Source organism: Giraffa tippelskirchi, chromosome 13, assembly GCF_054371585.1.
Source record: "Giraffa tippelskirchi isolate mGirTip1 chromosome 13, T2T-mGirTip1v1.2.pri, whole genome shotgun sequence".
NCBI classification, from domain to species: Eukaryota; Metazoa; Chordata; class Mammalia; order Artiodactyla; family Giraffidae; genus Giraffa; species Giraffa tippelskirchi.
In genome coordinates, this window is record NC_137287.1 from 68,379,092 (window position 1) to 68,396,614 (window position 17,523).

A 17,523-nucleotide genomic window follows, 5' to 3' on the forward strand; every position below is an offset into this window, starting at 1 on the left:
CACTAAGCTACTTTCTGTCTCTATGGATTTGCTTGTTCTGGACATTTCATATAAATGGGGTCATGCAATGTTTGTCGTTTGTGAGTGGCTCCTTTCATTTAGAACAATGTTTTCAAGGTTCATCCACGTTATAACATGTATCAGTACTTCATTTCTTTTTACTCTCAATTAATAGTGCCTTGTATGGATATACCATATTTTGTTTACCCATTCATCAGTTGATAGATATCTGGGTTGTTTCTCATTTTTGGCTAATATGAGTAATACTGTTATGAAAAGTCATGTACACCTCTGTATATGGGTTTATGTTTTCATTTCTCTTGGGTAGATATCTAGGAGTGGCATTATCATGTTATATGATAACTCTTATGTTTAGCATTTTGCAGGACTGTCACACTGGTTTTCAAAGAGGCTGCATAATTTTACATTCCCACCAGCATAATTTTACATTCCCACCAGCTGTATACAAGGGCTCTATATTGTCCACATTCTTACCAACACTTGTCTCTTTTTTTGATTGTAGTCATTCTAATGATGTGAAGTGGTATCTTCTCATCATGGTTTTGATTTACATTTCCTTATTGACTAATGATGTTGAGCATCTTTTCATGTGCTTATTGGGCATTTATATATCTTCTTTGGAAAAATAAATGTCTGTGCAAATATATTGTCCATTTTTTTTTGTTTTTCTTACTATATATATTTTATTGACATATAGTTGAGTTACAGTGTTTCATGTCGGAGCAAGGTGATTTAGCTATACATATATGCATAGATTATTTTTCAGATTTTTTCCATTGTAGGTTATTACAAGATATTGTATACCACAGGGAACTATTAAATGGAGTTCTTTGTCCTTTTATTATTGGTTTGTAAGTTGTCTAAATACAAGCCCCTTGTCAGATATATGACTTGCAAATATTTTCTCCCCTTATGTGGGTTGTCTTTTTACTTTTCTGATGGTTTAGTTTGTAGCACAGATGTTTTGAAGAAGTACAATCTATCTATTTTTTTCTTTTATCATTTATGTAACAAATTCAAGTTCAGTAAGATTTATTCTTATGTTTTCTTCTAAGTATTTTGTAATTGTAGCTCTTTCTTAGTTTAGGTCTAATCCATTATGAGTTAATTTTTGTGTACAGTGTGAAGAAGCTGTCCAGTTTTATTCTTTTGCATGTGGCTGTTCAGTTGTTCCAGCATCATTTGTTGGAAAGAGTTGACTTGTTTTGGCATACTTGCCAACATTAATTGACTATAATGTGGGATTTATTTCTTGACTCTCAATTTTACTCCGTTGATCTATCCTAATGTCTTTTCTCATGCCAGTAGTGCATAGTCTTGATTCTTTGACTTTGCACTGTCTTTAAATTAGAAGACTCCAGCTTGCTGAGTCCTCCAGCTTGCTTCTTATTTTTCAAGATTGTTTTGGATATCTGGCCCTCTCAAATTTCCATATGAACTTTAGGATTTGTTTGTTAAATTCTGCTCAAAAAAAAAAAAAAAAAGAAGCCAGCTGGGATTTTGGTCAGGAATTGTTTTAAGTCTGTAGATCAGTTTGGAGAGTAATGCTATCTTAACAATATTAATGCTTCTGATATTCTTCTGATACATGAACATGGAATGGCTTTTTATTTACTGAGGTCTTCCTTTATATTTTCAATAGTGTTTTATAATTTTAAGAGTGTAAGTATTACACATATTTTTTTTAAAAAATTATTCTTTAGCATTTCTTCCCTTCCTTCCTTCCTAAGTGCCCTGTCTAGAACCTGCAGTACAAGGTCAAACTGAAGGGATGAGAGTGAGCATCCTTTTATTGTCCTTGATTTTCGGGGGAAAGAATTCAGTCTTTCACCATCAAGTATAATGTTAGCTGTGAATTTTATCAAAGGTGCCTTTTATCAAGTTGAGGAAGTTCCTGTTTTCTTCTTGGTTGTTGAATGTTTTTATCACAAAATGGTATTGGATTTTGTTAAACTCTTTTTCTATGTCTATTATGCTATCACTCATTATTTCTGCTCTTTCCATTTTAGTGTTTTACTTTTATGAAACTCAAAGTGGAGAAATGGAATAGAGTGTAGGTAGAAAAAAATGGTTTTAGGCTGCTCATGGAGAGAAGAAAGGGAGGAAGAAACAAGATTAAGTTTAACAGTAGAAAAAGAAGGATGGGGTTGTAAGGAATATGACCATGCTTTTGGTCCCTACCCCTAATTTTTTAGGTGGACACACAGACCTGAAAATACTGGGTGACTTCCTTCTCACATAGCCTGGAATGGCAGTGCCAGTACGCAGGCAGACCTGCCCACTTCCTTTTTGGGGGCTCTTTCCACTGGTCAGCACCATTCCTCAAGCTAAACTCTGAAGGATAAGGAGTAGTTAATCAGATTTAAAAAAATGAAGGAGGTTTCTGGTAGAGGATGGCTAATATATAGAGGCCTTGGGGCAGGAGAGAACCAGTATGGAGACTTCCAAGATGGCGGCTCTGGTTGGAGCCTTGAGTGAGAAGAAGGTGAAAACTGAGAGGGAACAGTTGGGTGAGGGATTCATCACAGAGTCCTATGGGCTGGTACTGAGTGTCCAAGTACAATGTAGACAGTTTTAAGGCAGAGAAGCAACTTGAAAAGATTTATGTATTGAGAAGATGACTTGCTGCATTGTGGAGAGTAAGTGTGGCCACTGCTGAGGTGGAGAGTCCAGGTGTGACCCTGGCGAAGGTGAGATGGGTGAGGAGAAGCGGGCAGACTAGAGATTTGGTTTGGATTTAGAATCCACAGGACTTTAAAACATTGCTAGGAATTCCAAGAGGAAGTTGGGTGTGTTTAGACTCAAGAAAGAGGGCTGTGTGGATCCTCTCCTAGGAAGCTGGGTTACTCTGGAAGCAGATGTATTAAGAAGTGCAAGGTTTTGGTTAAGGTGTTCCTGACTTGCTTTCTAGGTGTTTTGACCAGATGCTGCCTCACCCACCAGTAGTGGGTGAAAATTTGTGGAGAAAAAGAAACTTCTTTCTACCTGAAATGCCCTTTCTTCTCTCCTGATGGACATTGTTGCTGTTGTTGCTCAGTCCTGTCTGACTCTTTGTGAACCCATGGACTGAAACACGCCAGGTTTCCCTGTCCATCACCAACTCCCGGAGCTTGCTCAAACTCATGTCCATCGAGTCGGTGGTGCCATCCAATCATCTCATCCTCTGTCATCCCGTTTTCCTCCTGCCTTCAATCTTTCCCAGCATCAGGGTGTTTTCCAATGAGTCACTTCTTCCCATCAGGTGGCCATAGTATTGGAGTTTCAGCTTCAGTATCAGTCCTTTCAGTGAATATGCAGGACTGATTTCCTTTAAGATTGACTGGTTGGATCTCCTTGCAGTCCAAGGGACTCTCAAGAGTCTTCTCCAACACCACAGTTCAAAAGCATAAATTCTTCAGTGCTCAACTTTCTTTATAGTCCAACTCTCACGTCCATACATGACTACTGGAAAAACCATAGCTTTGACTAGATGGACCTTCGTTGGCAAAGTAATGTCTCTGCTTTTTAATATGCTGTCTAGGTTGGTCATAACTTTTCTTCCAAGGAGCAAGCGTCTTTTAATTTCATGGCTGCAGTCACTATCTGCAGTGACTTTGGAGCCCAAGAAAATAAAGTCTGTCACTGTTTCCATTGTTTCTCCATCTATTTGCCATGAAATGATGGGACCGGGTGCCATGATCTTGGTTTTTTGAATGTTGAGTTTTAAAGCCAACTTTTTCACTCTCCTCTTCACTTTCATCAAGAGGCTCTTTAGTTCCTCTTTGCTTTATGTTTACATGTTCTTCAAAGCCGGTCTCAAATATCACATCTTTTGTGAAACTTTCAAGTTCTTTATTTCAGACACTGACATAGTGTTTATTATGTCTCTCTAGCCTTTATTACTAGGTAACCCTTATTTTGCCTCAAATCTGTGTTGAGCACATGATGATAGGAAGCACAGAGAGGTTAAGTCACAAAGGGTTCCAGTGCCCCTGCTTGGCCACTATGCTATGCTGCCTCTTGCTGGGAGCTCTCTAAACAGAATGCCTGACCCCTTCTCTTGCTTCCCATGACCTCTGTTATAGCTCTTTTTATATTGCGCAAAGAGTGAATTGAATATTTCTCTTCTCTGGCGAAGAGGGAGCGTATTGAAGGCAGGAACCGCGTGTTGTTCATTTTTATATCTCCGGTGCTGGGTGCATGATAGAGGCAGAATAAGTGAGTGAAGGAAAGAATGAACATGAATGAATGAATGACTGGCCGAGGGACTAAGAAAATGAACTGGTAGAAGTGGGATGGGGCTTTCTGTCACCTTATGCAGGCAGCACTTTTTCTAGGCCAGAGTCCCTGAACTGCATTATAATTTAGGCCAGTGTAATTTCTAGCTTTGCCATCATATGATTTTAAAATTTCCATGAATCTTTCCATGTGTTCTAATTAAATAATACTTTTCTCAGTTAAACAGATGATGAAGCTCATCCACTGGCAGGTATTATGCTCTTTAAACACAGTTGCTTGGTTGTCACCAAGGACATTTCTGCATCTGATATTGATTTAAATATTCAATTATGAATGTGATGAAGACAGCTTTATTTATAGCTAATGAGGATTGTATTGGCTGAAGAAACCAGCTCTGAGAACAATGTGGTGTATTCTTGTTAATCTGATGTGAGTAGACTAGCTTTCTTAATCAGCATTCACAAGGCTTTTAGTTCTGCACTGATACGAAGTTGAAAAATATTGGATGCTATGATTTTACTGTATTTTAGTGTCAAGTAGTGAGGATATTTGTGAAAAATTCATTATGTTTTGCAGATGATTCAAGTCATGTTGAACTTTTATTCAAATATAGAGTTACAGAGCTATGCCTTGATTTTTGAAAAATTTGTTGTATAAAGTTCAAATTGCAGACTATATATAATACGAAGTCTGTTACAAAAGAACCGTCAGGTAGTTCATCAGATGTCTGTGGAGTGGGTGTATTGAGTCTAGGGGATCCACCCTTCTCAATCTCAAAGGTTCTGATCAATAAAGCAAACCAACCAAGCAAGATTGCTAGCCAGATGGAGAATACAGTGATTTTGCTTGTCTATAGCATCTTCCGTGCAGAGTTCTGTGAAATCTATATTAAGATATATGCTTTAGGCTTATCCAAAGTGGAACTTTTTACTCCTACTCTTTGTCTAGGATTGGGCCCCACAAACTCAGGTATGCTTGCACAGGGAGAGAGAGACCAGACTCCAATACCCCTTGCTTGAATATGGATGAGGCTGAAGGCAGCTTCCAGAAAGTGTCATAAGCAGAATAATGGCCACTGTCCCCCAAACTGTCTGCATCCTAATTCCCCAAAATCGTGACTGTTTTCAGTGTTGTGTTGCTGCAAGCCACTCCATCTGTGATATTTGTTACAGCAGCAGTAGGAAACAAATACAGAAGGTTTGGGGACCTGCTCAGATGTGTTTGCCAATAGGAAACAAGAAACAAAGGAGAGCCCTCTGGGTCCCATCCCAGAAAATGAAAGATGAAGTAGTCCTATCTGCTAGTAAACCATTGTCCAGTTAGTGGCAAATGTCAGCAGATCAACCAACCACCCCTTCTCTTCTAGAAAAGAGTGAGTGAGGGAAAAGAGAAGCTGATTAAGGTGTCTCAGTGGGGAGACGTTTAACGCCAAGAATCAGAGACCTACACAGTCTTGGGGAGGTAGGAGAGCCAAGCACAGGGTGACCAGCCTTAGGAACTCCAGAAGCAGGAGTCTCAGAAAGGTGCTATGTCTATAGGGCATTCCTCACTTCTGCTGTCTGCTTGATACCTGTGAGCCTGCCTGCAGCCACCATTAAAACACAAACAACCAAACTTTCTGCACATTTCCTGAGTTATTATATACAATGTGAAAGCCCCCTACCAAACGGAAGATGTTAACTACCTAATGACCATGAGCACAGAGACCCCAGGGATCCTGGACCCTAAGGACTAATAATGTTAACCACTGTGATAATGCCCTATTCCCTCACCATCAGCCAGTCAGAGAATGGTGCATGAGCTGAGCACATACCCTTCAATCCCCTCCCTCACCTGGCTTTTCAAAATGCTTTGCCGAAACCCTTTGGGGTGCTCGAGTTTTTTGGGCCATGAGACATCCAGTCTTCTTTCATGGCCCTACGATAAACCTTTCTCTGCTCAAAAACAAGCAAACAAAAAACTCACTTCCAAATCTCACAGGAGGCCCTCTCACTGGAACTCTCAGAGGAGATCTGCAGGCAAGGGAGAAATGTAGTTTCGGGGCCTTACTTGGGGTGAAGTATACAGGGTATCAACAATGTCTGGCACAGAGAGCAAAGAGAAAATGGTGGCACAAATTTGCTTCTCTCTAGTTTGAGGGAAGAACATGGGAAGAGGAGCATACACGTTTTCCCCTATGACTCCCAGTCCCTTTATTCTCTTGACCTTGGGGTTGTAGCCTCCCTTATGGGCCCAATCAGTGAACACACTGGCAGACTCTTTAAGAGATTGCATAGGTGTGCAGTGAAGTTGGTGCTCAAGAGATCAGAGATGGATGTGGAACTGAATATTAATGGATAAGTTTGAAATGATTGTGTTATTATTTAACTACAATTTACCAGATATCTATTTTGAACCTACATTATTTCAAGGACATTTTTCTTTGAAGCTTTTAACAAATAATTGAAGCCAAATTAATATTCATTGCAAATGTCAGAAACAGTTGAATTTTATTTTCATAGGGCTTTTGAACTTCTATATTTACTGAGAGAGATAAAATGTCATCATGCTGTGATTTCTACTTTTTAAAATTTGATAAAGTTGTGCAGGTAATTGTTATCTAATTATTAGTAGTTATAAATACCATTTAATTAAATAATGTAGGAATAAACTCGGCATGCCTTATTTCTTATTGCTCTCAATCAAGAGTTTGCAGAAGATTTTCATGTTACCTGTTAATTCAGTCTTTAATTGCCTCTTAGAAGTACAAAATTGTTTCAATTCTGCCAAAAGCAGCCAAGAGGTTGGAGTGATTAGGGTGGCATATGGTAGCCAGGTATTTGGCTCTGTATGTAATCTCAGAGTATGAAGGTGGGGAACAGCCAAAGTTAACAGCAAGGGGTCAGTAGGAATCGCTGTAAATTGAGTGAAGAGGGAGTCAGGAAAAGCCAAAGTTTCTAACCATGAGCTAAGGGTTTGAAAAATAGTGAGAGACGGATGTGTCATGGATTAATTGGGGCAGCATAGAAGTTGGGAGCAAGTTGCTAGAGCATCACTGAATGTTTGAATAGTTTGAACAGCTTTGGGCTGTTCTAGAACCTGGGGAGACTTTTTTTTGCTGGCTGCACCATGGGGCATGTGGGAGCCTAGTTCCCCAACCAGGGATCAAACCTGTACCCCCTGCATTGGAAGCGCAGAGTCTTAACCACTGGAAGTCCCCTGAGGTGGCTTTTGTGAGCCCATCCAGGACATGTTCTGGTTCATAAACCTGTGTTCATTTGGCTCTGTGCCTCTAGGTTATCATGCTGAGTATTTCTCAGTTTCTAAGACTTCAAGGTCAACATCAAGAGCTGTTGGTTTCTGTTTATAGTCACTAATCATTTCAGCATTATTTTATCATTCACAATTTTGTTTTTGTACTTTCAACAGATTAGTCTGACTCCTGTCCAGGCAGATTACCATGGAACAGAACATATGTTTAAATACCTATTGTTTTTCAGTCGCTAAGTCGTGTCCAACTCTTTGCGACCCCATGAACTGAAGGTCTAAATACTGTTCTTCTGTAAAAATGCATCAGTCAGCAAGCATTTTTAAGTCCTTTGCATGTTTGCCAGCCTCATAGAAATGACAGTTTCAATGGTAGTGACCATCGTGCAGATCATATTTTCAGTTAATATGCAAGTTTTGCACTTATGTAGTCCCCCTGCTTTTTTTTTTCTCTTTCTTTTTTGGCTGGCCTACCCGGCTTGGTGGGGTCTTAGTTCCTGGACCAGGGATTGAACCTGGACCCAGCAGTGAAAGCACTGATTCTTACCCACTGGACCACTGGGGAAGTCCCTATGCATTCCCATTTTTAAGGTTCTGTCTGATTTCTCTCTATCTAGTAATCTGTGTTGATTTGCGTGGTGATATTATTATCATAGTTATTATTAGTAGTTATTCTTTCACAAGACACCCACTAAAACTCTTTAGTATTTCTCATAAAGTTTGACTTTAATCCCCACTAGAATATGTGATATGTGATATGATTCTGGAGTTGAAGACATTCTAAAAACTAGTCAATTTAGTTTACTCTATTCCTCAGCAAAATTAATGCTTCATGGTCTCCTATTTCTGGGTACCTTTAGGCAATTTTATTTATATCCTTGACTTCAAACCTATTCTCAAATCTATTCAGCTCAGAACTCCCTTCTGGAGTTCAGCTTGGTGCTCTGTGATGATCTCAAGGGGTGGGATGGGATATGGGGTGGCAGGGAGGCTCAAGAGGAAGGGGATATATGTATTCTTATAGTTGATTCATGTTGTTCTACAGCAGAAACTAACACAACTTTGTAAAGCAATTATCCTTCCATTTATATGAAAAAGTCATTGTAGAGAAGAATATTAAGAAAAGAATGTATATATATATGTGTGTGTAACAGAATCATTGCTGTACAAAAGGAATTAAGAACGCTTAAATCAACTATACTTCAATAAAAAAAAAGAATTCCTTCTGAATGCAGATTTGCATCTATGCTGATTTTTAGGTACCGGGCCCTGCTGTTTCACGGGCTTCCCATGTGGTGCTAGTGGTAAAGAACCCGCTTACCAATGCAGGAGACCTAAGAGATGGAAGTTCGATCCCTGGGTCAGGGAAGATCCCCTGGAGGATGGTATGGCAACCTATTCCAGTATTCTTGCCTGGAGAATCCCATGGACAGAGGAGCCTGGTGGCTACAGTCCATGGGGTCGCAAAGAGTTGGACACGACTGAAGCAACTTAGCACAGCACAGCACCAGCTGTTTCATAGGCACCTCACACTTAATCCGTACAGTCAGAAATCATCACTTCTCCAGATCTGCTCCCCTTTCTATATTTCCTAACTCAGAGATTGTCCCAGTCAGCTATCTGAACTTACCTTTGATTTCTTCTTTAACTTCACCTCCATATGCAGTTAGTTGCTGAGGCCTGTCAGTTCAGGATTGGGTGGTTCCTCTTACCCAATAGCTTTTATTTCCTATGCTCCCCAGCACTAGGTACCCACTTTGATTATAACAGTTATTTTTTGTATTACAACTGCTGTTTGCATTACTGTCTCTCCCTTTTGATGGTGGAGGAGAGAGACTTTTCATTTTACCCCTTTGGTTGTTGGTTGTTGTTTAGTCTCTAAGTCATGTCTGGCTCTGCTGAAACTCCATGGACTATAGCCTGCCAGGCCTCTTTGTCCATGGGATTTCCCAGGCAAGAATACTGGAGTAGGTGCCATTTCCTTCTCCAGGGGATCTTTCCAACACAGGGATGGAGCCCTCGGCTCCTTCATTGGCAGGTGGGTTCTTTACCACTGAGTCACCAGTGAAGCCCCATCCCTTTGGTGGCCAGCCTCACATGTGTTAAGTCAATGAAGTGAGTGAAAGAGTAACTAAATTGGATGAAAGTACTGTGACCAGATTTTGTCCATATTACTTCCTAAATAATTTATTTTGTTGAGACTGCCACTCCCATTTTATCTTTTCTTTTTAGGTTGGAGGAGGTGAGTGCCATGTCTTCTTACTCTGCCATCTTGATCCCCTTCCTATAGATCCCCAAATTTCTTAACACAATCATTACCAAAGAATCTATTTTTAAAAAACTGATTATTTTTCCAAAATAATTAACCATTGTTTCAAAATGTTCATTTGAAAAATAGGAGGCTTAGATTCTTATTTTGTTCATTTTAAATTCTATGACTCAGTAGCTTTTAAATTTTTATTATTTTTATAAAAAGACAGTGATTTCATAACAAGGAGATTCCTTTTTTATCTTCTTTACTCTTGAGTGTTATGTGACTGAATGATAAAAGTTGTATCAATTTTAGAGTTTCTTCATTGTAGCTGTAAAAGTTTACATTTATTTTCTGACTCACAACATGAAGTTTCAAGTATATACCAGAGAGATTTAAAATGAGCATTAAACAGATGACTAACATGTAACTTTGGGAGTTTCAATGTCAAAACATATATTAACTTTGTCTCATCTACAAGTATTATCTTCTTAAAAATAAGGTAGAACTGATTCCAAAGAAGTAGTCACATTACCCAAATTTCAACAGTTAAACTTGCCTGTGGAAGAAAAAGCCAAAGCTTATATGACACCGTAACTTTTACAACACTTCATTTAAAGGATAAATGTCATTACTCAGTCTACCGAAATGACCTTTGAAAGTCAGGATCTTTACTAAAGAAAGGGCTTTGTTTTAAAGGGGAGCACTTTGCCCCGATTTGCAAGCTAATGTTTGTATTTTGGCCTTATTCATGGTGATAAGAAAGCAGAAACTGTGACACAAAAGATACAAATGTGTTTCAATTTTGAAAGACATTATTGTTCTTTTTATGCCTTAAATAAGCTTTTATGGAAGCATTCTGACTAATGCTGAATATAGGAAACTTATGCTCATATTTCCATTAGATAAGGATATGTCAATAAAATATATGAACATAGTAGACTCTGTGCACACAAAAATGAAACAGAATATGCTCAGGGCATTTGGAAAGCTTCTCCTTATGAAATGGATGAGCAATATCTTTCTTTAAATCCATCCAAAATAAAACTCTGATTTACAATATAGGGCTTAGTTTGGGATCATTGAATCCCCTTGGTTTGGATTCTTATGCACACATTTAGTAGTAGTTCCAAATAGGTAAGGTCATTTTGTGCTAAGCGCTCCTTGTGCTAAATCAATGCAATATGGAAAAACTTCAGATTGTAAATTAAAGATTCATTCAATATATACAATCTGAGTCACCTTTCTTGCCATTACAGGGTGAACCTGCTTTGTCTTTCCCTGAATACAGTGAAAGTGGTTGGACCTTCCCAGGTGTTACATGTACAACAACTTCTCCGTCTGCAGATGCTCCCCACTCACCCTCCAGCCTGGTCCAATATTGAACACACAGAAGACTGTGTGATTTGATGCTGTAAGTCAATGGGGAAAGCTGGTCTAGTTTACTAGGAGCAGCTTTTTAAGTCTGCATCTATTGTATAAAATTTATTTATATGCACATAACAACAAAGGAGCATTTATGTGACTAAACTTATAAAGTGAAGTGAAGTGAAAGTCACTCAGTCATGTCCGACTCTTTGCAACCCCATGGACTTATCCAGTCCATGGTATTCTCCAGGCCAGTATAATGGAGTGAGTAGCCTTTCCCGTCTCTAGTGGATCTTCCCGACCTGGGGAAGAACAGGGGTCTCCTACATTGTAGTCAGAGTCTTTATCAACTAAGTTACCAGGGAAACCCAAGTTTTCTTTAGTTTTAAAAAAATATTAGCCACACCATGTGGCTCCTGAAACCCCTGTTCCCTGCATTGGAAAGCAGAGTCTTAACCATTGGACTGCCAGGGAAGCCCCTAAAAGTCTTTTTTAAGACAAGCAGATTGTGAATGATTAATTTATAAAGTAGATCCCAGTTTACTACAAAATATTTTTATCTTTGACATCATCCATAATTCTTTTAGGTCTTAGCATTTCATTTTTCTCACATTTTTAACTTCTTATATATAAGAAGTATGTACATATTTGTGTGTATTTATTTGTCTTCATGCATGTCTCTGCCATAGTGTATGTTCATGTTTTACTAATCTTAAAACACCCATATTCACAAACATACATTGTTGTTATTGTTCAGTAGCTAAGTCGTGTCTGACTCTTTGCGAACCCAGGGACTGCAGCACGCCAGGCTTCTCTGTCCTTCGCTGTCTCCCAGAGTTTGATCAAACTCACATCCATTGAGTCGGTGATGCCATCCAACCATCTCATCCTCCGTCACCCCTTCTCCTTCTGCCTTCAGTCTTTCCCAGCATCAGGGTCTTTTCCAATGAGTCAGCTCTTTGCATCAGGTGGCCAAAGTATTGGAGCTTCACCTTCAGCATCAGTCCTTCCAATGAATATTCAGGGTTGATTTCCTTTAGGATTGATTGGTTTGATCTCCTTGCTGTCCAAGGGACTCTCAAGAGCTTTCTCCAGGACCGCAGTTAAAAAGCACCAATTCTTTGGTGCTCAGCCTTCATGACAAACATACATTAAACAGCCAAATAGACAAAACCATACACAAAAACTAAATTCTCCTTTGATACTAAACCTCCTATCTAGTTTGCCCCTTGTCCCCACAACCTGTGTTTTTAGAAGCATTGCCTGCACTGGTTATCTTTACTTTTTTACCTCATCTTCACCGCTAGGTTGGTAAACTTAAAATGCGTGTTAGTATTAACAAATACTTGGTTACCTCGGCTTGTTCATTTTAAAATAAAGTTGCTTGACTTATGCATATGTAAATATTTGTTCTAAATTAAGCTCATGGGAGGACACAATAGCTAATAGAGTTGATTTTAATTGGGCACTTACTATGGTCGAGGAAGTGTACTAAACTCTTTACATGAATTCGGTGAGTTATGCTCCACAACCACATGAGGAGGTAAGAAGTTTGTCCAATGATAACTAATGAAAATGAGGTATATAAGTTGTGCCCATGGCCTCAAGCATGATAATAAAGGTCACCCTCAGATCACCCCAACTTTTTGAACAATTATGGATTTCTGCAAATGTGCCAACTAAGGCTAGAGTCCTAGAAACAGAGGTCCATTTGGGAGTAGGATGGCTCAAGAGGCTGATTTCTTTATTCTTACATGGTTCCTAATAGAGTTTGCTGCTGCTGCTGCTGCTGCTGCTAAGTCGCTTCAGTCATGTCCGACTCTGTGCGACCCCATAGATGGCAGCCCACCAGGCTCTGCCATCCCTAGGATTCTCCAGGCAAGAATACTGGAGTGGGTTGCCATTTCCTTCTCCAGTGCACGAAAGGGAAAAGTGAAAGTAAAGTCGCTCAGTTGTGTCCGACTCTTAGCGACCCCATGGACTGTAGCCTACCAGGCTCCTCCATCCATGGGATTTTCCAGGCAAGAGTACTGGAGTGGGGTGCCATTGCCTTCTCCGCCTAATAGAGTTTAAGTCAGAGCAAAGAAGATACAGAGTAGAAATAGGGATAAGAGAAAAAGAAAAAGAACCTATGATGAGATTAGTATACAAAACATATGCTATGAACTCCTCTACCCTTGGAGATGTGGATCAGATGCAGAGATAAATGCGTCATCAGTGATGTCATTCACTGTGTCTACAATCTGAAAACAAAACAGTTCTTCAGGAAAAGTGCAGCTTATTCTAATAATGAGACCCAGATCATCATAGCAATGATCACAGAGAATTACATATAAATCCCCTTAAAATATGTGTTTCTTTTCAAAAAAAATTTTCACATGGGTTTTCTGGCTATCTGGAGCTGTGTTTTAGTGTCTAAAGCCATTATGATCAGGCTTTTTTATTGGTTACCCTAAGTCCCGTTTCTTTCCATGTCAGCCTACCATCGAATGATTCAGAAGGGGCAGAATAAATGTGAGTTTCCTCTCTGTCTCCACCTTATATACCCAATACAAAGTGGGGTGCCAGGAGTTAAAATCAGTGACTGCCTCTGATATGGTACTTCAGCTGTTAAATATCTTAGGCCTCTTAAGAACAGTTTTATTTCTCATTTTTCTTTTTCAAACTATTTAAATGTGGTTTACAAGATAGCAGAAATATTCCTAAGAGTCATTTGTTTTTCGTGTCACAGGGAAATGTTTTATGATTCAGGATTTGTCCCAACTCTTTTTTCCATGTTTAAATAATTTTTTTACTTGCTTTGTTATTCATCATAAGCTTAAAACAGTTTTTAAATTGCATTATTTTAGTTACTGATAAACCCTTTATCTGGAGAGAAGAGTATGTGGGTGGAAAAGCATCAAGACTAGTCTGATCTGAAATAAATTTATAGAGATGGAAATTTCCTTTCTATACTTTTTTTTTTCACCAAAATCTGTTTAGTGAAAGAAGATGAATGATAAGGTTTCTTTTTGTTAAAAAGAACTTTATTCTTTACAATATTTTCTTATAGCAATCTCAAGGTCTACCTAGATGAGGTAATTATTTAATAAATAGTTTTGGAGCATAGAGAGAAACATATCAGTAGCCATATAACTTGGAGAGAGAGATACAGACAGAGAGAGGAGGAAGGAAGGAAAGAAAGAAAGACAAGGATTTCCTTCCCTTTCAGAAGCTTATTTAGTAAATAGAATATGCATGCAAAATGATGCTGTGTTTATTGGTACCTCAAAAAACTACACAAAGAATTACCATGTGATCCCACTCCTAGGTATATACCCCAAAGAATTGAAAACAGATATTCCAACAAATACATGTACACACATTCATAGCAGTATTATTCACAATAGGCAAAAGGTAGAAACAGCCCAAATGTCTATCAGTGGATGCATGGATACACAATCATGGGATATACGTACCACAGAATGTTCAGTTCAGTTCAGTTGCTCAGTCATGGCTGACTCTTTGCGACCCCCATTGACTGCAGCACACCAGGCCTCCCTGTCCATCACCAATTCCCGGAGTCCACCCAAACCCATGTCCATTGAGTTGGTGATGCCATCCAACCATCTCATCCTCCGTCACTCCTTCTCCTCCCTCTTTCAGTCTTCCCCAGCATCAGGGTGTTTTCCAATGAGTTGGTTCTTGGCATCAGGTGGCCAAAGTATTAGAGTTTCAGCTTCAGCATCAGTCCTTCCAATGAATATTCAGGACTGATTTCCTTTAGGATGGACTGATTGGATCTCCTTGCAGTCCAAGGGACTCTCAAGAGTCTTTTCCAACACCACAGTTCAAAAGCATAAATTCTTCAGTGCTCAGCTTTCTTTATAGTCCAACTCTCACATCTGTACATGACTACTGGAAAAACCATAGCCTTGACTAGATGGCCTTTGTTGGCAAAGTAATGTCTCTGCTTTTTAATATGCTATCTAGGTTGGTCATAACTATTCTTCTAAAGAGCAAGTGTCTTTTAATTTCATGGCTGCAGTCACCATCTGCAGTGATTTTGGAGCCCAGAAAAATAAAGTCTGTCACTGTTTCTACTGTTTCCCCATCTATTTGGCATGAAGTGAGGGGACCAGATGCCATGATCTTAGTTTTCTGGCTCTTGAGCTTTAAGCCAACTTTTTCACTCTCCTCTTTCACTGTCATCAAGAGGCTCTGTAGTTCTTCTTCACTTTCTGCCATAAGGGTGGTGTCATCTGCATATCTGAGGTTATTGATATTTCTCCCAGCGATCTTGATTCCAGCTTGTGCTTCATCCAGCTCAGCATTTCTTATGATGTACTCTGCATATAAGTTAAACAAGCAGGGTGACAATATACAGCCGTGACATACTCCTTTTCCTATTTGGAACCAGTCTGTTGTTCCATGTCCAGTTCTAACTGTTGCTTCCTGACCTGCATACAGGTTTCTCAAGAGACAGGTCAGATGGTCTGGTATTCCCATCTCTTTCAAAATTTTCCACAGTTTATTGTGATCCACACAGTCAAAGGCTTTGGCATAGTCAACAAAGCAGAAGTTGATGTTTTTCTGGAACTCTCTTGCTTTTTTGATGATCCAATGGATGTTGGCAATTTGATCTCTGGTTCCTCTGCCTTTTCTAAATGATAGGTCCATACCATTTCTGTCCTTTACTGTGCCCATCTTTGCATGAAATGTTCCCTTGGTATCTCTAATTTTCTTGAAGAGATCTCTGGTTTTTCCCATTCTATTGTTTTCCTCTATTTCTTTGCATTGATCACTGAGGAAGGCTTTCTTATCTCTCCTTGCTATAGAATGTTATTCTGTAGCCATAATAAGGAGTGAAGTAGTGATGTCTGCCATGTGGGGCCACCCAAGATGGACAGGGCATGGTGGAGATGTCTGAGAGAATATGGTCCACTGGAGAAGGGAATGGCAAACCACTTCAGTATTCTTGCCTTGAGAACCCCATGAACAGTATGGAAAGGCAAAAAGATAGGACACTGAAAGATGAACTCCCCAGGTCAGTAGGTGCCCAGTATGCTACCGGAGATCAGTGGAGAAATAACTACAGAAAGAATGAAGGGACAGAGCCAAAGCAAAAACTACACGCAGTTGTGAATGGGACTGGTGATAGAAGCAAGATTCGATGCTATAAGAGCAATATTGCATAGGAACCTGGAATGTTAGGTCTATGAATCAGGGCAAATTTGAAGTGGTCAAACAGGAGATGACAAGAGTGAACACTGACATTCTAGGAATCAGTGAACTGAGATGGACTGGAATGGGTGAATTTAACTCAGATGACCATTATATCTACTACTGTGAGCAAGAATCCCTTAGAAGAAATGGAGTAGCCATCGTAGTCAACAAAAGAGTCCGAAATGCAGTACTCGGATGCAATCTCAAAAACGACAGAATGGTCTCTGTTCATTTCCAAGGCAAACCATTCACTATCATGGTAATTCAAGTCTATGCCCCGACCAGTAATGCTGAAGAAGCTGAACTTGAACAGTTCTATGAAGACCTACAAGACCTTCTAGAACTAACACCCAAAAAAGATGTCCTTTTCATTATAGGGGACTGGAATGCAAGAGTAGGAAGTCAAGAAACACTTGGAGTAACAGGCAAATTTGGCCTTGGAGTACAGAATGAAGCTGGGCAAAGGCTAATAGAGTTCTGCCAAGAGAATGCACTGGTCATAGCAAACACCCTCTTCCAACAACACAAGAGAAGACTCTATACATGGACATCACCAGATGGTCAACAACGAAATCAGATTGATTATATTCTTTGCAGCCAAAGATGGGGAAACTCTATACAGTCAACAAAAACAAGACCGGGAGCTGACTGTGGATCAGATCAGGAACTCCTTATTGCCAAATTCAGACTGAAATTGAAGAAAGTGGAGAAAACCGCTAGACCATTTAGGTATGACCTAAATCAAATCCCTTATAACTATACAGTGGAAGTGAGAAGTAGATTTAAGGGACTAGATCTGATAGACAGAATACCTGATGAACTATGGATGAAGGTTCGTGACATTGTACAGGAGACAGGAATCAAGACCATCCCCAAGAAAAAGAAATGCAAAAAAGCAAAATGGCTGTCTGAGGAGGCCTTACAAATAGCTGTGAAAAGAGGGGAAGCGAAAAGCAAAGGAGAAAAGGAAAGATATACCCATTTGAATGCAGAGTTCCAAAGAATAGCAAGATGAGATAAGAAAGCCTTCCTCAGCAATCAATGCAAAGAAATAGAGGAAAACAATAGAATGGGAAAGACCAGAGATCTTTTCAAGAAAATTAGAGATACCAAGGGAACATTTCATGCAAAGATGGTCTCGATAAAGGACAGAAATGGTATGGACCTAACAGAAGCAGAAGATATTAAGAAGAGGTGGCAAGAATACACAGAAC

The 17,523-nt window shown here is 39.5% G+C and overlaps 1 protein-coding gene across 1 annotated transcript in view; it reads left to right on the forward strand.

Annotated features, from left to right (window-relative positions):
- LOC145532204 (uncharacterized) overlaps positions 1–17,523 on the forward strand; it is a 331,653-nt gene that overhangs the window by 59,975 nt on the left and 254,155 nt on the right. Inside the window, exon 3 of the mRNA XM_081556793.1 lies at positions 10,996–11,150. Coding sequence (XP_081412919.1) covers positions 10,996–11,146 — 151 coding nt within the window. The 3' untranslated portion in view covers positions 11,147–11,150. The remainder of the gene's footprint in view (positions 1–10,995; positions 11,151–17,523) is intronic.